The sequence below is a fragment of the Amborella trichopoda genome, chromosome 4, assembly GCF_054954075.1.
Source record: "Amborella trichopoda isolate Santa Cruz 75 chromosome 4, AtrichopodaSantaCruz75HAP2 v2.0, whole genome shotgun sequence".
NCBI lineage: Eukaryota > Viridiplantae > Streptophyta > Magnoliopsida > Amborellales > Amborellaceae > Amborella > Amborella trichopoda.
In genome coordinates, this window is record NC_142339.1 from 12,758,490 (window position 1) to 12,773,981 (window position 15,492).

Consider the following 15,492-nt stretch of genomic DNA (forward strand, 5'->3'; position numbering starts at 1 on the left):
GCCCAATAGGCCACGCAGTCTACTGACTCATACAAAGTCAATCATAACGTCCAAATAAGTCTCATTCGAGGGACCTCCCCCGTCACAATGTCAGAGAGAAATGCCCCAATCTTTAGGGCCTCCACGTATCAAATCAAGAAGCCAAAAGGCATTCGCTTAGAGCCTTCTTTCTCTCTTGACCCCACAAAAGCAAAAAGGTTATCCAGAGTTTGGTTCACTTGCACTTCAGCATTGAGTGATTTTGCTTCAATGGAAAGACATATCATGGCTTCATATACTCTCTCTCTCTCTCTCTCTCCACAATGGAAAGACATCATGGCTCCATATCCTCTCTCTCTCTCTCTTCAATGGAAAGACATAGCATGGCTTCATGGCCTCTCTTCTGTCTCTCTCTCTCTCTCTTCAATGGAAAGACATCATGGCTCCATATCCTCTCTCTCTCTCTCCAATGGAAAGACATATCATGGCTTCATAGCCTCTCTTCTCTCTCTCTCTCTCTCTCTCTCTCTCTCTCTCTCCCTCTCTGGCCCTTGCTTCCAGTTGAAACTTGAAAGCATCCAACCGACCAATGGTTTGAAAGTATCTTAGGCACCCAACCACATGTAGCCACAGTGAAAGCTTATTATGCTTGTTAACTAAGAAAATTTCATGGAGAGCCTACACCTTTGAGCCCCAATCATGGTGCTTCTCTGTTACAAATTAACTGAAAACCACCTTCTTCTCCTATATTCAGAAGTTCCAGAGCACTCAGCGTCCTTTAGTGCAAAAATAAGAGAGACCAAGTTGGACAATATGGTGATTTCCACTGCCAAAATACTAGTGGGTGTGTCACTTAATGAAGAGTCGAGCACAGAGCTTCTCTCATGGGCTATTGGTATTGCTGCTCGTCCCGGTGACACAGTGGTGGCTCTCCATGTTCTTGGTATACTTATCTTGTCTAGATATTTTTTTAGACAATTACCTTCACTCCATTACTTCGAGGTTTTAGAAAGTAAGGTGGATAATTCAAACTTTTCTTTGGTCCGGTATAGATAATCTTAACTCTGTGTTTGTCTCTCTGTGTGTGAGAGAGAGAGATTGAGAGAGAGCTTGGGTCTCATGGACTTGGTTTCATTGCCCATGTTTCAGTTAGGAAGGATGAGAAGAAGCTTGACATGATTGCAGCGGAGAAGACACGGATGCGCCTTGCAAAAGCGTTTGTGATATCTTCTCTTGGAGATCTCACAGAACTCTGTCAGTCTAAGCAGGTAGAATTGTGAGGGACAAAACAGGTTTTTAGTTTTTGAGCATATGGAAATTCAGGTTTTATTTGATATATTTGGTCCTGCTATTCTTAGGTGAATGTAGAGGCTAAAGTTTGCCAGAGTGTTAGCATTGGGAAGGGTCTAGTGGAGGAAGCAGGGTCTCTCCAAGCAACATTTCTACTTGTAGGTTGCTCAAGAAACCAGTCACAGAGGTAATGTTTAATGAAAAAAAATGTTAAATGCAGTTTAGAAGTCCTTGAGAGAAGAATAAACTTAATAATGTCTTCTTTATCCAGGCCTTCTCTTGGAATTACAAAGTATTGCTTCAAATACGCCCCAGAAGGTTGTTCAGTGATTGCCATTGGAAAGAGGTCTCCAACTGCCTGGGGCTTCCCTCAACCAAATTCAGATCCAAACCCAATTCCTTCTGAAGGTTCTTTCTCTCTATGAATGTGTGTGTGTGCGCTCGCACATTCAAGTTGTGGGTGCCTGTGTGATAAAAACATGTTGAGAGTAGCGTTTGCTTTGATAACACATATAGAGTTACTAAGATCGTATTTTTCGCAGCTTCAGATGTAAGGTCCAACTGGCTGAGCACCAAGTTATCAAACAGGGATATTGGAAAGGCGGTTTCCTCTCTGCCAAAGCTTTTCCTTTCAAAATTGAGCAGAGAGAACTCATTTAGAAAGAGTAAGAAACCAATTAACCAGCAAGTTGACACCAATAATGTATCAGGAAGGACTTCTCCAAGAGCTGTTCTAGATGGACCAGGAGGAGGAGGAGGAGGAGGAACCCACTTAGAGGATCAGTTTACACCAGAGAGTTCCACGAGCTGTGAATCTCAAATTGAAGGGCCGAAGTCTTTGGAGATCGGCCTTGGTATCACTCCGCAAGGGCGTTCAAGCATTTGGAAGCACCTCCCAACAATTAAACTCTTCTCTTTCTCTCTCTTCCAAATCCCAAATGATGAAAGAGAAGGGTTGAAGGGGAAGAAGAGCTTTTTACCTGGTGAAGGGAATCCGAGACCTTCATGGGGGTGTTTCAGTTACCAGGAGATTGCTCAAGCTACAAATAATTTCCACCCAGGTTCTATACTCCTGACTCAATTTCTCAATTCGATATCGAAAAGTCTTGTATGGCATGATGAACTTTAGGAAACTGTAGTTCAGTGGGCTCATCACCGTACAAAAACAATGGATTCTGATGGGGCCAGAGTGGGACCCACCATTTGATCCCACTCCTACAGCATCACTCTCCATCATTCATCAAGTGGCCATGACCACAATGGACAATGATTTTCCATAGTCCATAGGACTTTACTGTTTGGCTTTAAACAAAATGGTTTCTAAAACAGAGCCTTGATTTCATTGCAGGGCATATTGTGGGCAGAGGAGGATATGCAGAAGTTTACAAAGGATACCTCTCTGATGGAAAAACAATAGCAGTAAAGAGATTAGCAAAAGACATGGACGAAAAGAAGGAAAAGGAGTTTCTTATAGAGCTCGGTGTAATTGGGCATGTGTGCCATCCAAACACTGCTTACCTGATAGGATGCTGCATTGAGAATGGACTCCATCTTATCTTCAATTTCTCTCCTCATGGAAGCTTAGCATCAGTTTTGCATGGTAACATATATGCCGACTGAGTAATTCTGTTCTGAAAGGGAATGTATTGCATAGTCCAATTTCTATGGTATTATGGTACTCCAAGGCTTCATTTACTATTCCACGGCTGGATGATTAATGGTAACCTTGAGTGGAGTCCATAGAGACATTCACCACAGTTAATCTCCGACAATCATTCGTGGGAATGGATGGTGGATATAGCTTGAAGTACAATGTTATCATATACGGTATACTTTATAGTATTGCTACATTGAAGCCCAGCAGCAATTTACTATGTATAGTTTTATGGTCATTCTCATCGATAATTTCATACTGTCCATCAGTGGGAATACATGGTAGATATATCTTGGAAGTATAAATGATTTATAGTCGATCAAAGTACAGTATACTTTTGGGAGTTGGGAATGTGGAAACTCCTCATTCATTATTTAGTGTTTGCTATTAATTGCATTGCTATGTATTGAAGGTTTATATTGCAGATTTAGTTCCCTTGTGTATGTGAAGAAAGTAGGGATCTTTCACTACTAGTGCGAAAGAGGAGTAAAGATATAGCATGTATAGCACCTTAGATCCCTTATGTCTCTGTCTTTGCATCTTAAGATGCTGTATTGTATTGTATTGTGTATAGGATTGCCAAGTCCCCCTCTCAGTAGGAACAAGAAGTTGAGATCTATAGCACCTGTGAGCACTTATTTGTTTGTCTCTCTAGTTATTTTTTACTACTTGGGTATGCTAAGAGTAAGAAAGTAAATCTGATATGTTCAGGAAGAAACAGTGAGTTGCTCGATTGGCCAATTAGGTACAAGATTGCAGCAGGAGTGGCAAGGGGGTTGCATTATCTTCACAAATGCTGCAAGCACCGCATTATCCATCGAGATATCAAGGCTTCGAATGTCCTTCTTGGAGAAGACTTCGAGCCACAGGTGAAAGCATAGTTGGTCAATGTATTCAAGGTTTTCTGTAATTGTTCATGTGAAGCTGCATTTGAGTTGTTTCTTCTTCTTTCCATAGATTTCTGATTTTGGACTGGCAAAATGGCTTCCAAAGCAATGGACCCACCACTCTGTAACTCCAATAGAGGGCACATTCGGGTAACGTCTATTTGGATACATTCAAGCTTCCTGAAGGCGAGATTAAATTAATTACATTATTCATCTGAATGTAAGATTAAATTAATTACATTATTCATCTTCCTACTGCTTATAATTCATAAGTTCAAGAATCACACATATGGCAGAACAACGGTAAGTAATGTAGGTGTAATCCATTTCTTTTCTCTCTTTTTTTCTTTCTATTTTTTAGAGAGCGAGAAAGAGGTTTGAGCAAATGAAAGCACCTATCATGAGATAAGGTACATTGTTAATAGGAATCACCTTAATGAAAATTGTAGAGTTATGTGTCATGAGAGAGGGACAGAGAGTTTTTCTGATAATCGTTATAGATTTTGTGAAAGCTTAACTATTCTGATTTAATTCCAAAACTTTAATCAGGTATCTGGCCCCAGAGTATTTCATGCATGGGATTGTTGATGAGAAAACTGATGTTTTTGCCTTCGGTGTTCTCCTCTTGGAAATTATATCTGGTAGGAGACCTGTCGATGTTTCCAAGCAGAATCTACTTTCATGGGTAAGCTCAAAGGGACTCAGAATTCTGTTCAATTTTAATAGAATTATCTTTAATTCCATGAATGGTGAACAAATGCTTTTAACTTTGACAAATTCCTACTTTGCAGGCAAAGCCCCTCTTAGAATCTGGAAACATCAATGCACTGGTTGACCCAAAACTTGGAGGAAAATACAACATGGAAGAGGTGCAAAGATTGGTGCTCACAGCTTCTTACTGTGTGAGGCAATCAGCGATATGGCGCCCATCAATGACTGAGGTTAGCGAGAGAAACTTCTCTGAAAAAAATTTTTGTGGTGGTCCATTGAAACCCAAGTCAAACTTTTTTAGTTTAAAGCCATGTTTGTGGGCTTTCAGGTACTGCAGCTGATCAGTGATGGGTATCACTCAAAGGCTGCATTGAGCTGGAGGATGCCAGAATACCGGGCCGATCTCATGGATGAATATATAATGGATGTCGATTACCAGTCTCCAACAAGTCATCATTTCTAAAGAGAATTTAAAGAGATTGCTAAGGTGAAGATAATCAGGTTTTGGGGGGAGCTTTTTCGTTTTTGGCTCCATGAGCTCTCTGTAACTTATTCATCTCTACTAAATTTTTGTTGTCTATCAAAGTCCTTTTCTTTTTTGGGTTGTAGATATGCTTTTGTCTTGCTCTCACAAAGACCACAACACATTTGAGTCTCTCAAACAAAACTTGGGGTTTGCCAATATCACTTGCCTATATGGTGTTGCTATAGGACTGCAGCTTAAACTATTTATTCTGAAGCGTTTGCATTCTTAAAAGACACGTCGTTTAGGGGAATTAAGAAAATCAATCCATGTTTTAGTGCTCTAGGAGAGGGTGAACCCAGGAAAACAATGACAAAAGAAGTCAATAACCAGTTTCAAAAAATTGCCTTGGCCAAGGTACTCGGGCCCTCGCCGAGGCGATTTACTCAAACGAGTTTGAGTAACTCGCTCGAGTCCAATTCATTTTTTTTTTTTTAAGAAAAAGAAGATAAAATTCAGTTATTATATATTATAAGTCTCACATTCTTATCATCGAGCAATAGCTGCCGTGTCGGTTATTACTTTCCGCCTAAATAGGCCACTATGTAAGAGATCTATACCTCCATTCAGGCAGGGGTCTAATTTTTTTTTAAAGCTCCAAAAAAAAGATATTTTCAAAAGTAGGAAAAGGTTGCTACTATGAGGATTCGAACCTAGCAGGGTTGAACTTTAGGCGATTGTACTAACCAAAAAGACACTTCAACACATCTAATTAAGATTTGATGTATTAATATATTTAAACTGAAACAAAATATATTTAAACTAAAACAAATATGATTTACAACTGACCCGCCCAAAACTCTCCTCGCCTCGGCCGAGTCTGAGTTGCCTCGGCCGAGTCTCAGAACGCTGGCAATAACCATACTATTATTCTTGAAAGGATTCATCCGGAGCAATGAATGCAAAAAATCTCATTGAATTGAACATAGTGCCACAAATTAAGCTCTGTTGCTTCTCTAAGTATGATTCACAATGTATCTGTTGGATAACCCGTAGACATCCCTATGCAATGGAAACTTAAGAAAAAGCTCAAACACACGGATTAGATGGAGGTTATATACCTTTGGCAGGATTTGATCTCCTTTTTATGGATCAAGATTTCAATGTCGCCACTTTTGATTACAATAACCAGGAGGAAAAATTCCACAATGCAAATACCAAGCAATTCGATGGAAGACTCGAGAGTTCTCACACGCCAAGAGGGAATCTCTACGGTGAGATAGGAAGGAAAGAATAATGAGTGGGTATGTGGGTCTGTCCCTGAACTTTTTCGAGAGATGGGAAGGACTCAATGGAGCTTTATATAACTCTCCTAGAACCAAAAACAAGAGACCTTATATCCCTCTACAAACTCTTTTACATAAAGGGGTTCCTATTCCTAAGTTTCTATCCCATAAGTTGTTATCCAAATAACCAGGATCACAATCTCTATCTAAAGAGATTCCCCATTTCCCCAACCCTTAACAACCAAAGCAATACCATGTGGTCCTTCCACCAATTAAGGGGCAGACATTCCACACGCAACACCTCTCTCTCGCCTCATATTGGGTGCACATAAAAGATGACAGTCCTCAACCTCTACTTGTGATGCATCAGAATGCAAAACCTATCTCAGACACTACCAAGGAAATGCATTGTGAGACCTTGAGGAACAATACATCTTTGTAGGGAAAAGTATATTGAGTTTCATCAAACTAATGTGGAACACCTCCTCTCTCTTATCTAAATCAGCTTCATCCTAACCTAGACTCACTTATCATACCAGATTAAGCATCTTAACTAATCCCTCACAAGCTATTTAATGCTCAAGAGACTACTCAAACCCTTCATCCAGACTCACACATCTAGCTCATCTAAGGAAATATAGTACTCATGCATACTAAACATTTAATTTGTAAATAATATAATATACTTTCCCAAAATATTTTTGCAAAAGAATAATAAAACTTTGATGTCGACCATTATCTGGTGAGCATAATATTGTGCACTGTTCTCTAGGCACCAACTGTAGTATGATGCCAAAAGTCTTCCCCCAACCCTACTATTATACATTTTGACTTAAATACTTCCCTAGTTGTGCTCTCATCCAACATAATCACACATGACCATGGGGGAAAATGGTAAAGTTGCGACATCAAGCCTCCACTTCTTAATATAGTCTCAGGGTCTTTGAAGGCACCCAATATCACACAGTGACGAGCTATTCTTGCTCTATGTGATAAAGAATAAGGATCGACCAGTACGCCTCTATATATAAAGTAATGATGATCTCGCTAAGCACATGCGGTATGAGTCATATGCCATTATGTAAATATTCAAAATACTAGGATCTATGTTGGCTTTATGCCATACAGGTCCTAGTTCCATCACAGCTATGCATCATGTCGCCCCCAGGACGCATTAGGGTCGTACCCAAGCACCTAACCTAAACATCCACGGTTCACACCTGACTATTATACAAGCCACGTAATTAGGTGGGACATCTGTAGATCACGTCGATTCCGATCCATGAAACCTTATATGGGTCTCTCATCAAGGCCATACTCACACGCCTTGTGTGTATCACATCCTCCAATATTTCGGCGGTCAACATTGTGTGAGAAGCGAACCAAGCCTACTGATAATTTATCTTACAACGACCATGTGTCATAACATGCTAGTGTGAATGTGATGTAGGGAAGATTGAGGGAAGAAAATAATTACTATAAAAATAAGAATAAAGGATGAGAGAATATGTCCTCTCTCTGGGTCTGCAAAGGAGTCCATACCCAAAAAGATCTTTTCACAAGATCAACTATTTACTAAAGTCCAATATCTCTTGTTTATAATGAAGGACTTCTTTTCTTTAAACTACTGAAAAATATATAAGTAAAACAACCGATAAAAAAAATAAACTCGCTCTTATCTCTTTCACTTTAACTCTCATGTAAGTCTCTATCTCCATCTCTCTCTCCAAATCTCATGTTATCTTCTCTTTCTAAAAAAGATAATAAAAGAAAATTTCTACTTATCTTAAAAGATAAGCTATTTCCTAAATCAAAAGATAGGCATTCCAGGGTGACAACTCAAGCCCCTCCTAAAAATCACGCATAAATATCCTTCCACGTAACTTATCCCAACGAAAGTCCTATTCCTAATAAAAATGAATAAAATAATAATTATACTAAAATTTTGAATTTTTCAAATTTCTTTCTGCATCATTCTCCCCAGTTGGGAGAAGCTCGACCTCGAGCTTGAAGCCAATCGACTAACTGGTGATGTAGTTCCACCATGCGTCACGACATTTTTTCTTCACTTTTGTTGGTGTATGAATAGCCTACGCTAACTGGTGCCTCAAAAAATAGAAGGTTCGTGACTTTGTTCCAAGAGTAAATGTTGAATATAAGCTTGGACTAATTATTCCTAACCATGAATGGGCCTAGTGCTAAAGAATCACCATATGCAATCGATGAACACCCTGGACCATGAAATTTTTGGAGATCCACTTTAATATCAAAATCTCGTAGACATTCTATAGGAAGAGGATCTTGCATGTAATTTTTTTCATTACGATCAGGATCAGTACTCTGGGTTTGTTGTGAGACTACTAGTTTAGGATCGATGTGGTTATAAGCACCCTCTTCGCAACGAACATTGTTCTCCAATCATTGTAACTGCTGATTCATTTTACGTACTTCGGTTCGAACATCCTACATGAGTTTGGACTAACTTCCACAAACATCCTCCATGACTTCAGTCAAACTTTCTAAAGCTTATCCCAAGCAATCATCCATAGTATGATTAGCCTGAATCTTACTTGCTCTGATACCAATTGATGCAGGGAAGATGGAAGGAAGAAAATAATTAAAATGAAAATAAGAATAAATGATGAGAGAATATACCATCTCTAGGTCTGCATCAGAGTCCATCCCAATAAGATATTTTCACATGATCAACTCTTTACTCAATTCCAATCTCTCTTGTATACAAAGAGGGACTTCTTCTCTTTAAAATACTTAAAATAAATAAATAAAATGACCAATAAAAGAATAAACTCTTTCTTATCTCTTTCTCTTTAACTCCCACGTAAGTCTCTTTCTCCATCTACCTCTCTAGATTTCATGTTATCTCCCTTATCTTCTCTTTTCTAAAAGATAATAAAATATAACTTCTACCTATCTTAAAATATAAGTTATTTCCTAAAACCAAAATATTGGCATTCATGGGTGACAACTCAGGCTCATCCTAAAACTCACGTACAAAAATCCTCCCACTTAACTTATCCCAAAGACATTCCTATACTTAAGAAAAATAAACAAAAATAATAATAAAACTAAATTTTTAAATTTTCCTAATTTCTTTCTGCATCATTCTCTCGGGATTAGGAGAAGCTCAACCTTGAGCTTGAAGCCAATCGACTAATTGGTGATGTAGTCCCACCATGTGTCGTATCACTTTTTCTTTAATTTTGTTGGTCTATGAATACCCTACGCCAACTGGCACCTCAAAGAACATAAGGTTCGTGACTTTGTTACAAGACGAATTATTGAATACGAGTTGGACTAATTATTCTTGACTAGGAATAGACCCAGCTCCAAAGAAGCGCCATATGTGATCAATGAACACCCTGGATCATGAAATTTTGAGAGATCCACTTTAATACCAAAATCTCATGGATGCTCTATAGGAAGTGGATTTTGCTTGTAAATTTTATCGTTAAGATCAGGATCAGTACTTTGGGTTGTTGTGGGACTACCGGTGCAAGATTTATATGGTTTCAAGAACCCTCTTCACGACGAAAATAGTTCTCCAACCGTTGTAACAGTTGATTCATTTCATATACTTCAATTCGAATATCTTCCATAACTTTGGTCAAACTTTCACGAATATCCTCCATGACTTTTTGGTAGCGACATACTAGTCCTAAACCGTGACTAATATCTTGTTTCATACATAGCATGACATATATTGGATTGCATGTTGCTCACATGTGGTACACATGGTATCTTATCTTTCCCAGCGTCTGTTTTTCGACAAATATTGAGACTTAGTGTGTGACATGAAAGTATCAATGGGCTTCGAGTATACATCTTGAATGGCCCTAACATTTCCTAACATACATTTCTTGACAAAAAAAAAAAAAAAAGCCTCTTAGATCACACTCAATCTTAACAATGAGCATATAATGCACCCCACCCATATAAAAATAAAGGACAACTACTCCTTAGTAGCATTGATAAACTCATTATCGCTACCTGCCATTAGGATGTCGTCCACATACAAGGACAGAATTGTGAAGCTCTCCTCATGGCATTTCAATGTATATAGTACTCCTACTCAATCATTGAAAATCCATAAAAAATACAGCTATGTGAAATTTCATGTACCACTACTTGGAGGATGGCTTCATTCTGTAAATTGACTTGGGCGTTTATGTTTTTGTCCATGGACTTTATAGCCCTTTGACTCTTCTATGTAAATCTCTTCCTCGACATTCATGTTAAGGAATGTCGTATTGATATCCATTTAGAAAATCAAGGCTATTCTCAATACTAGGGAGAATATCTTCTCAAAGTCTACTAAGATTGCAATTAGCTAGGTGTCCCGGCATAGCCCATTACTTAAAATTAGGTCCCATTCCACAAAATGTGTCTTGAGGGTCGAGCTAGGTCCGGGGCGGCTAGGCCTGGGCTTGGGCTTGGGCTTGGGTCTGGGTCTTGACACGGCTAGCCCAACCTTACCCAACCCAGCCCTTTTTTTCTCAATATTTTTCTTCCATTTTTTCATTTGTTTTTTCCATTTGGCCCAACTAGGTCCTAACTGGTAGGACCCAGCAAGGCCCTCCCTGGGAAGGCCAAGGCCGGGGATTGTGGTAGCCATATGTGGATCAAGGCCAGGCTAGGTCTAGATTTGGCCTGGCCCAAGCCCAGCCTGTTGCTAGTCTTAAAGACGACAACCTCAATATAGGTGAATTATTTCACCATCAAATGGAGCTTGTACTTATTTATGATTCTTTCTCTTAATTTTGGAATTCACGTGTTCCCGATTGCATTTCTATCTAGAGGTAGATCCACGAGTTACTAGACTCAATTCTTCTCCATGTAACTAATTTCTTCATCCATTGCAGTTGTCCATTTGCTTGCCTCTATTGATCATAGAGCTTCCTAATATGAACCCAATTCATCATCATTGATCGAGATGCATGTCAAGGCGGCTTCCCATCAATCTCTAAATGTCTTCGAGGGATTCTATGATGTGCACACATACAAGGTTCAAGAATGAATGGTGGCTCACTCCCACTATCCTCGATGACCATGGGAACACTCCCAGTGCCCCTTAAAGTTCCCAGTACATCTAATAAACATACACTCTATGGACCTCATTCAAGTCTACTAGTCAGCTGGAGAAAACCATCTGAACCCCAAGGACACATCATCATCATTAGCATAACCTTTTTCCCAACTATTTGGGGTTTGCTACATGAATCCTTGTCTACCTGCCTATTCTTCACCGCAAACGGGCCGCGTTGCTTCTGGGGAACGCCCTAGCTATCCCTTTCATTTCTCAATGCACCTAGGTTCTGATACAATGCGTCACTTATGGGGAACACCCTAGCACAAACAAATAACCCCAATGACACAAATAGGTTAAATCAAGTTTTCTACTATTCCATAACTCATTAATTATTTCAAGCACAGATTTTAAAGGCACCATATTCAAGATGTACACAATAGTCAACAAAGCATCTTACCCAATAACTCGTAGGAAGACTTTCTTGTGTCATCACGGACCTCACCATGTCCATAACAATACAACTCCTTTTCTATATAGCACCATTTTGTTTTGGAGTATATAACATCATTTTCTGTCGATGAATCCCATTATCTTGACAGAACTTCCTAAACAATTTAGATGTGTACTCGCACCCCATATCAAATCTTAGAACTTTAATTCTCTTCCCTGACTAGCTCTTAACCTCCTACTTAAATTTCTTGAAGCAATCTATTGCCTTGGACTTATGTGAGATTAAGTACATATAACTATAGTGCGTGTTGTCATCAATGAAAGTAATAAAGTACTGGAATTTGTCCCAAGCCTTCACATTAAATGGACCACAAATATCCTAGTGCACCATTTCTAATGGTTCTTTTAATCTTTGGGCAACAAGAAATAGCTTTCTATTCGATTTGCCCATCAAACAAGGTTCACATGTGGTAAATCTACTTTGATCAAGGATTGTAATATCCTTCTTTTGTTAATCTAGTCATCCTATCTTTACTTATGCACCTCAATATATTGTGCCACCATGCACAGGAAAAGAAAGAGAATGTGAGCGGGATTACACACCAACAACAACAAAAAAAGGAGAAGAAGAGGAAGTAGAACAAAACAAGCTTCCATATCCAAAGCAAGAAGTCCATCAACTAGAAATCCATCAAAACCTGAATTATTCTTACATTTGATTTCTACTTTATTACTAAAAGAAAAATCAAATGTCTTCTTAAGAGAGTCGGGACACTGAGAGTAAGCTCCTTCTCATCTCAAGAGCATAGAGAATATCACAGAGGAATAGAGAACATCGCAAAAGAGTATGGTTCAACTAGATCAAAATTGTAACCAATAGGCACCCATGCCCACCACAACCTCAGTGGTGTTAATCCCCAGGAATATATTCATGTCTCTCCCTGGAATTCAATGAAGCTCTTTAAACCCATTGGCATCCTTTGTTATGTGTTTCTCTCATGAATCCACAGTCTAACCATTAGAAAGTGGATGCAACTAGCACCTTTGTTCATACACTAGCAAATTAAATGGAATGGGAGGTTCGTACTTTCTTCAGATCAGTGCATTCACGAGCGAAGTGACAGATATTCCTGCAATTAAAGCAACTCAATGCTAACTTGTCCTTGGGAGCATTGCGCTTGCCCCCCTTTGCTTGGCACTCTTTCCTTTAGTATACCTTCAACATTCATTTATTCTTGCTTGGAATGATTGTTGGCATCCTAAGGCTTGCCCTTGGATTTACCCCCCCCCCCCCCCCCCCCCCGCTCCCTTAGGCTTACAGGATCAGGATTTACACCTCGCTCCCTTAGGCTTACAGGATCAAGATTTACACCCCGTTCCCTTAGGCTTACAGGATCAGGATTTACACCCCGCTCCCTTAGGCTTACAGGATCAGGATTTACACCCCGCTCCCTTAGGCTTACACAGCTTGGTCAACATAGCAAGCCTACTTACATTAGCACAGTGACGCTTAGCCTCCAACTCAAGATGATGAGCAAATATCTTAATATTTTCATTATGTGTTATCATAATTTTTTCATGTTCTCCCATGATTGAGGAAGTGACCTAAGGATAGTCATAATATGTTGCTCGTCACTTGGCACATTGCCCGCAGCATTTAGGTCACGTATCATCTGTGATATTTTTATGAAATGCTCCATCATGGATATATTTGGTGGCATTCTGTATGCCTCGAATGCCAGCCTGAGTGTGCACATCCAATGGTTGAGGTGCCAGCGAAGTGAAACTACAATGTTTACCACATCTCCCTGATCGTCAGATAAATCTTAAACTGCCCAATTAGGTCGTGTTGCATGTTGCTTTACATGGTAAAGCATGCACAACTGTCCCTTTTGAGCCATGCTTGATATGCTTCTACTTCGCGACGTGCCTCTGCCAAGTTCCCTTCCTCGGGAGGAGGGGTCAAGTGTTCAAACACACATTGTTCCTTAAGCAAGTATCGAGGTATAATTCTTGCTAACCAACTTTTCTCCTCTGAGGTCGGTAGTCACATTCTCAAATGCTGTTGCAATCTATATCTATGAGAAGATCGTAGTTGCATGGATGATTTAGCTTGCTTATACATGGTTACACAATCACATTAAATCTCACACTCTCTTTTATAAAGATTAAGATGGTCAAAACTCTAAAATACTCGAATTGAAAATTTCGCATAGCTACACTAGCCAATACTAGTAATCATCACGAATGCCCCTAGACCACAATTGATGCTCATGGGGATTATAAATGCGCCGAAAAAATCAAGAAAGGCATGAAAAACTCCAAGCAAAAAAATGATTTTAGAGGAGATCCATACTTTTCCGAATCGATTAGTTTTCTCGATGCAAAAGAGACTACCATGTGGTAATCCAAACACGACAGTGATTCTTTAATCCATGCATGACTTTCAGATCCGAGACTAAACTCTATTGAGTCGGGAAAAAAAATGACTAGATCCAAGATCAAACCGCCATCAAACCGCCATCATGAATGCTCTAATAACAATGTTGGATAACATGTAGACATCTCGAAGCAACGAAACCTCAAATAAAACTTCAAATCAATAAGGCCGAACTATCTGCCTTGTTGTGTGGATTAAAAGTGTTGAAAGAGAGATTTTTGTTGTATGGATTAAAAGGGTTGAAAGAGAGATTTGAAGGTATGTGGTGTATTGTGGAAGGGGATTTTCTCAAATGTGATTAATTGGTGCAAGAGGAATTGGAGGCCCCCCCGGCACTCAAATCTCTTTGGATGGAAATCACGGACTTACTCGCTAGTTTACAACTTAATTTTCATCACGTTTATAGGGAGGGGAATCATGTTGCTGATTCCTTAGCAAAACGTGGAGTTCTTAATGCTCACTTTGTAATTAGCAAATCTCTTCCGTTGTAAATGTAATTATCAATAAAAGCTTATGATCTGGTCAAAAGAAAAAACAAAAAAAACTTCAAATACACATATTGGATGGAGGCTACGCGCCTTGTGCTGGATCTGATCTCCCTTTTGTGTGTCGAGAGTTTGACGCTGCCGTTTTTAGTCACCCTTTTTTTATTACAAGAATCAGGAGGAAAAATTTTATAGCCCAAATCCCCGCACCTTGGTAAAGGGCTCGAGAATTCTCACATACCTGGAGGGGATCTGTAGGACTAGATGGGAACGAAAGAACTATGAATGGGGATGTAGGTCTGTTCCTTGAAATGAGAAGCCTATATCCTTCTCTCTTTACAACCTCTTTTATATAAGGGGGTCCCACTCCCACAAGTGGTTATCCAAATAACACCTAGGGACCACAATATCTATCCAAAGAGATTCCATGTTTCCTAAACCATAAAAACCAAAGCAACACCTAGGGGTGGACCTCCCAAGTCCAACAGTATCAAAGGGTGGGTTGGATTTCCATTTAAAAACAAAGAAATTGACGCAATTGCAAGAATACAAATTTCCTAATAGTATCCTCATGTTTCCATATGGCGAGCAAATGCATTAATCAGGACTAACTTACCGATGGAGAAAAAGGAAAAGAAGAAATTGGAATCAGATAAGGTAAAAGAAAGAAAACTGAAAAAAAAATGCATAAAAGACCCCCCAAGTTTAGTGCCCAAAATGAAGGGGGGCAGGTTTCTCCTTTGAATTGAAGGGAAACTTACAAAAGTCGTCAATGGGCTCTGTAGGACCCTTAAATAAGC

At 39.4% G+C, this 15,492-nt stretch overlaps 1 protein-coding gene across 6 annotated transcripts; it reads left to right on the plus strand.

Moving 5' to 3' along the window:
• The first annotated feature begins 227 nt into the window (after window positions 1-227).
• On the plus strand, window positions 228-5,203 carry LOC18423191 (putative receptor-like serine/threonine-protein kinase At5g57670). 6 transcript variants are annotated; one of them, XM_020673512.2, is made up of 11 exons: window positions 228-922; window positions 1,129-1,247; window positions 1,338-1,456; window positions 1,541-1,677; window positions 1,812-2,330; window positions 2,618-2,869; window positions 3,635-3,792; window positions 3,881-3,960; window positions 4,360-4,495; window positions 4,602-4,751; window positions 4,830-5,203. In XM_020673512.2, the coding sequence occupies exons 1-11, from the start codon at window positions 679-681 to the stop codon at window positions 4,860-4,862; spliced, it is 1,947 nt and encodes a 648-aa protein (XP_020529171.1). In that variant the 5' UTR covers window positions 228-678; the 3' UTR covers window positions 4,863-5,203. The 6 variants fall into 6 exon arrangements, with proteins under 6 accessions (XP_020529171.1, XP_020529164.1, XP_088719833.1 ...); XM_020673505.2 differs by having other exon boundaries at window positions 1,818-2,330; window positions 4,850-5,203; XM_088863707.1 differs by having other exon boundaries at window positions 234-922; window positions 1,818-2,330.
• Window positions 5,204-15,492: the final 10,289 nt, after the last annotated feature.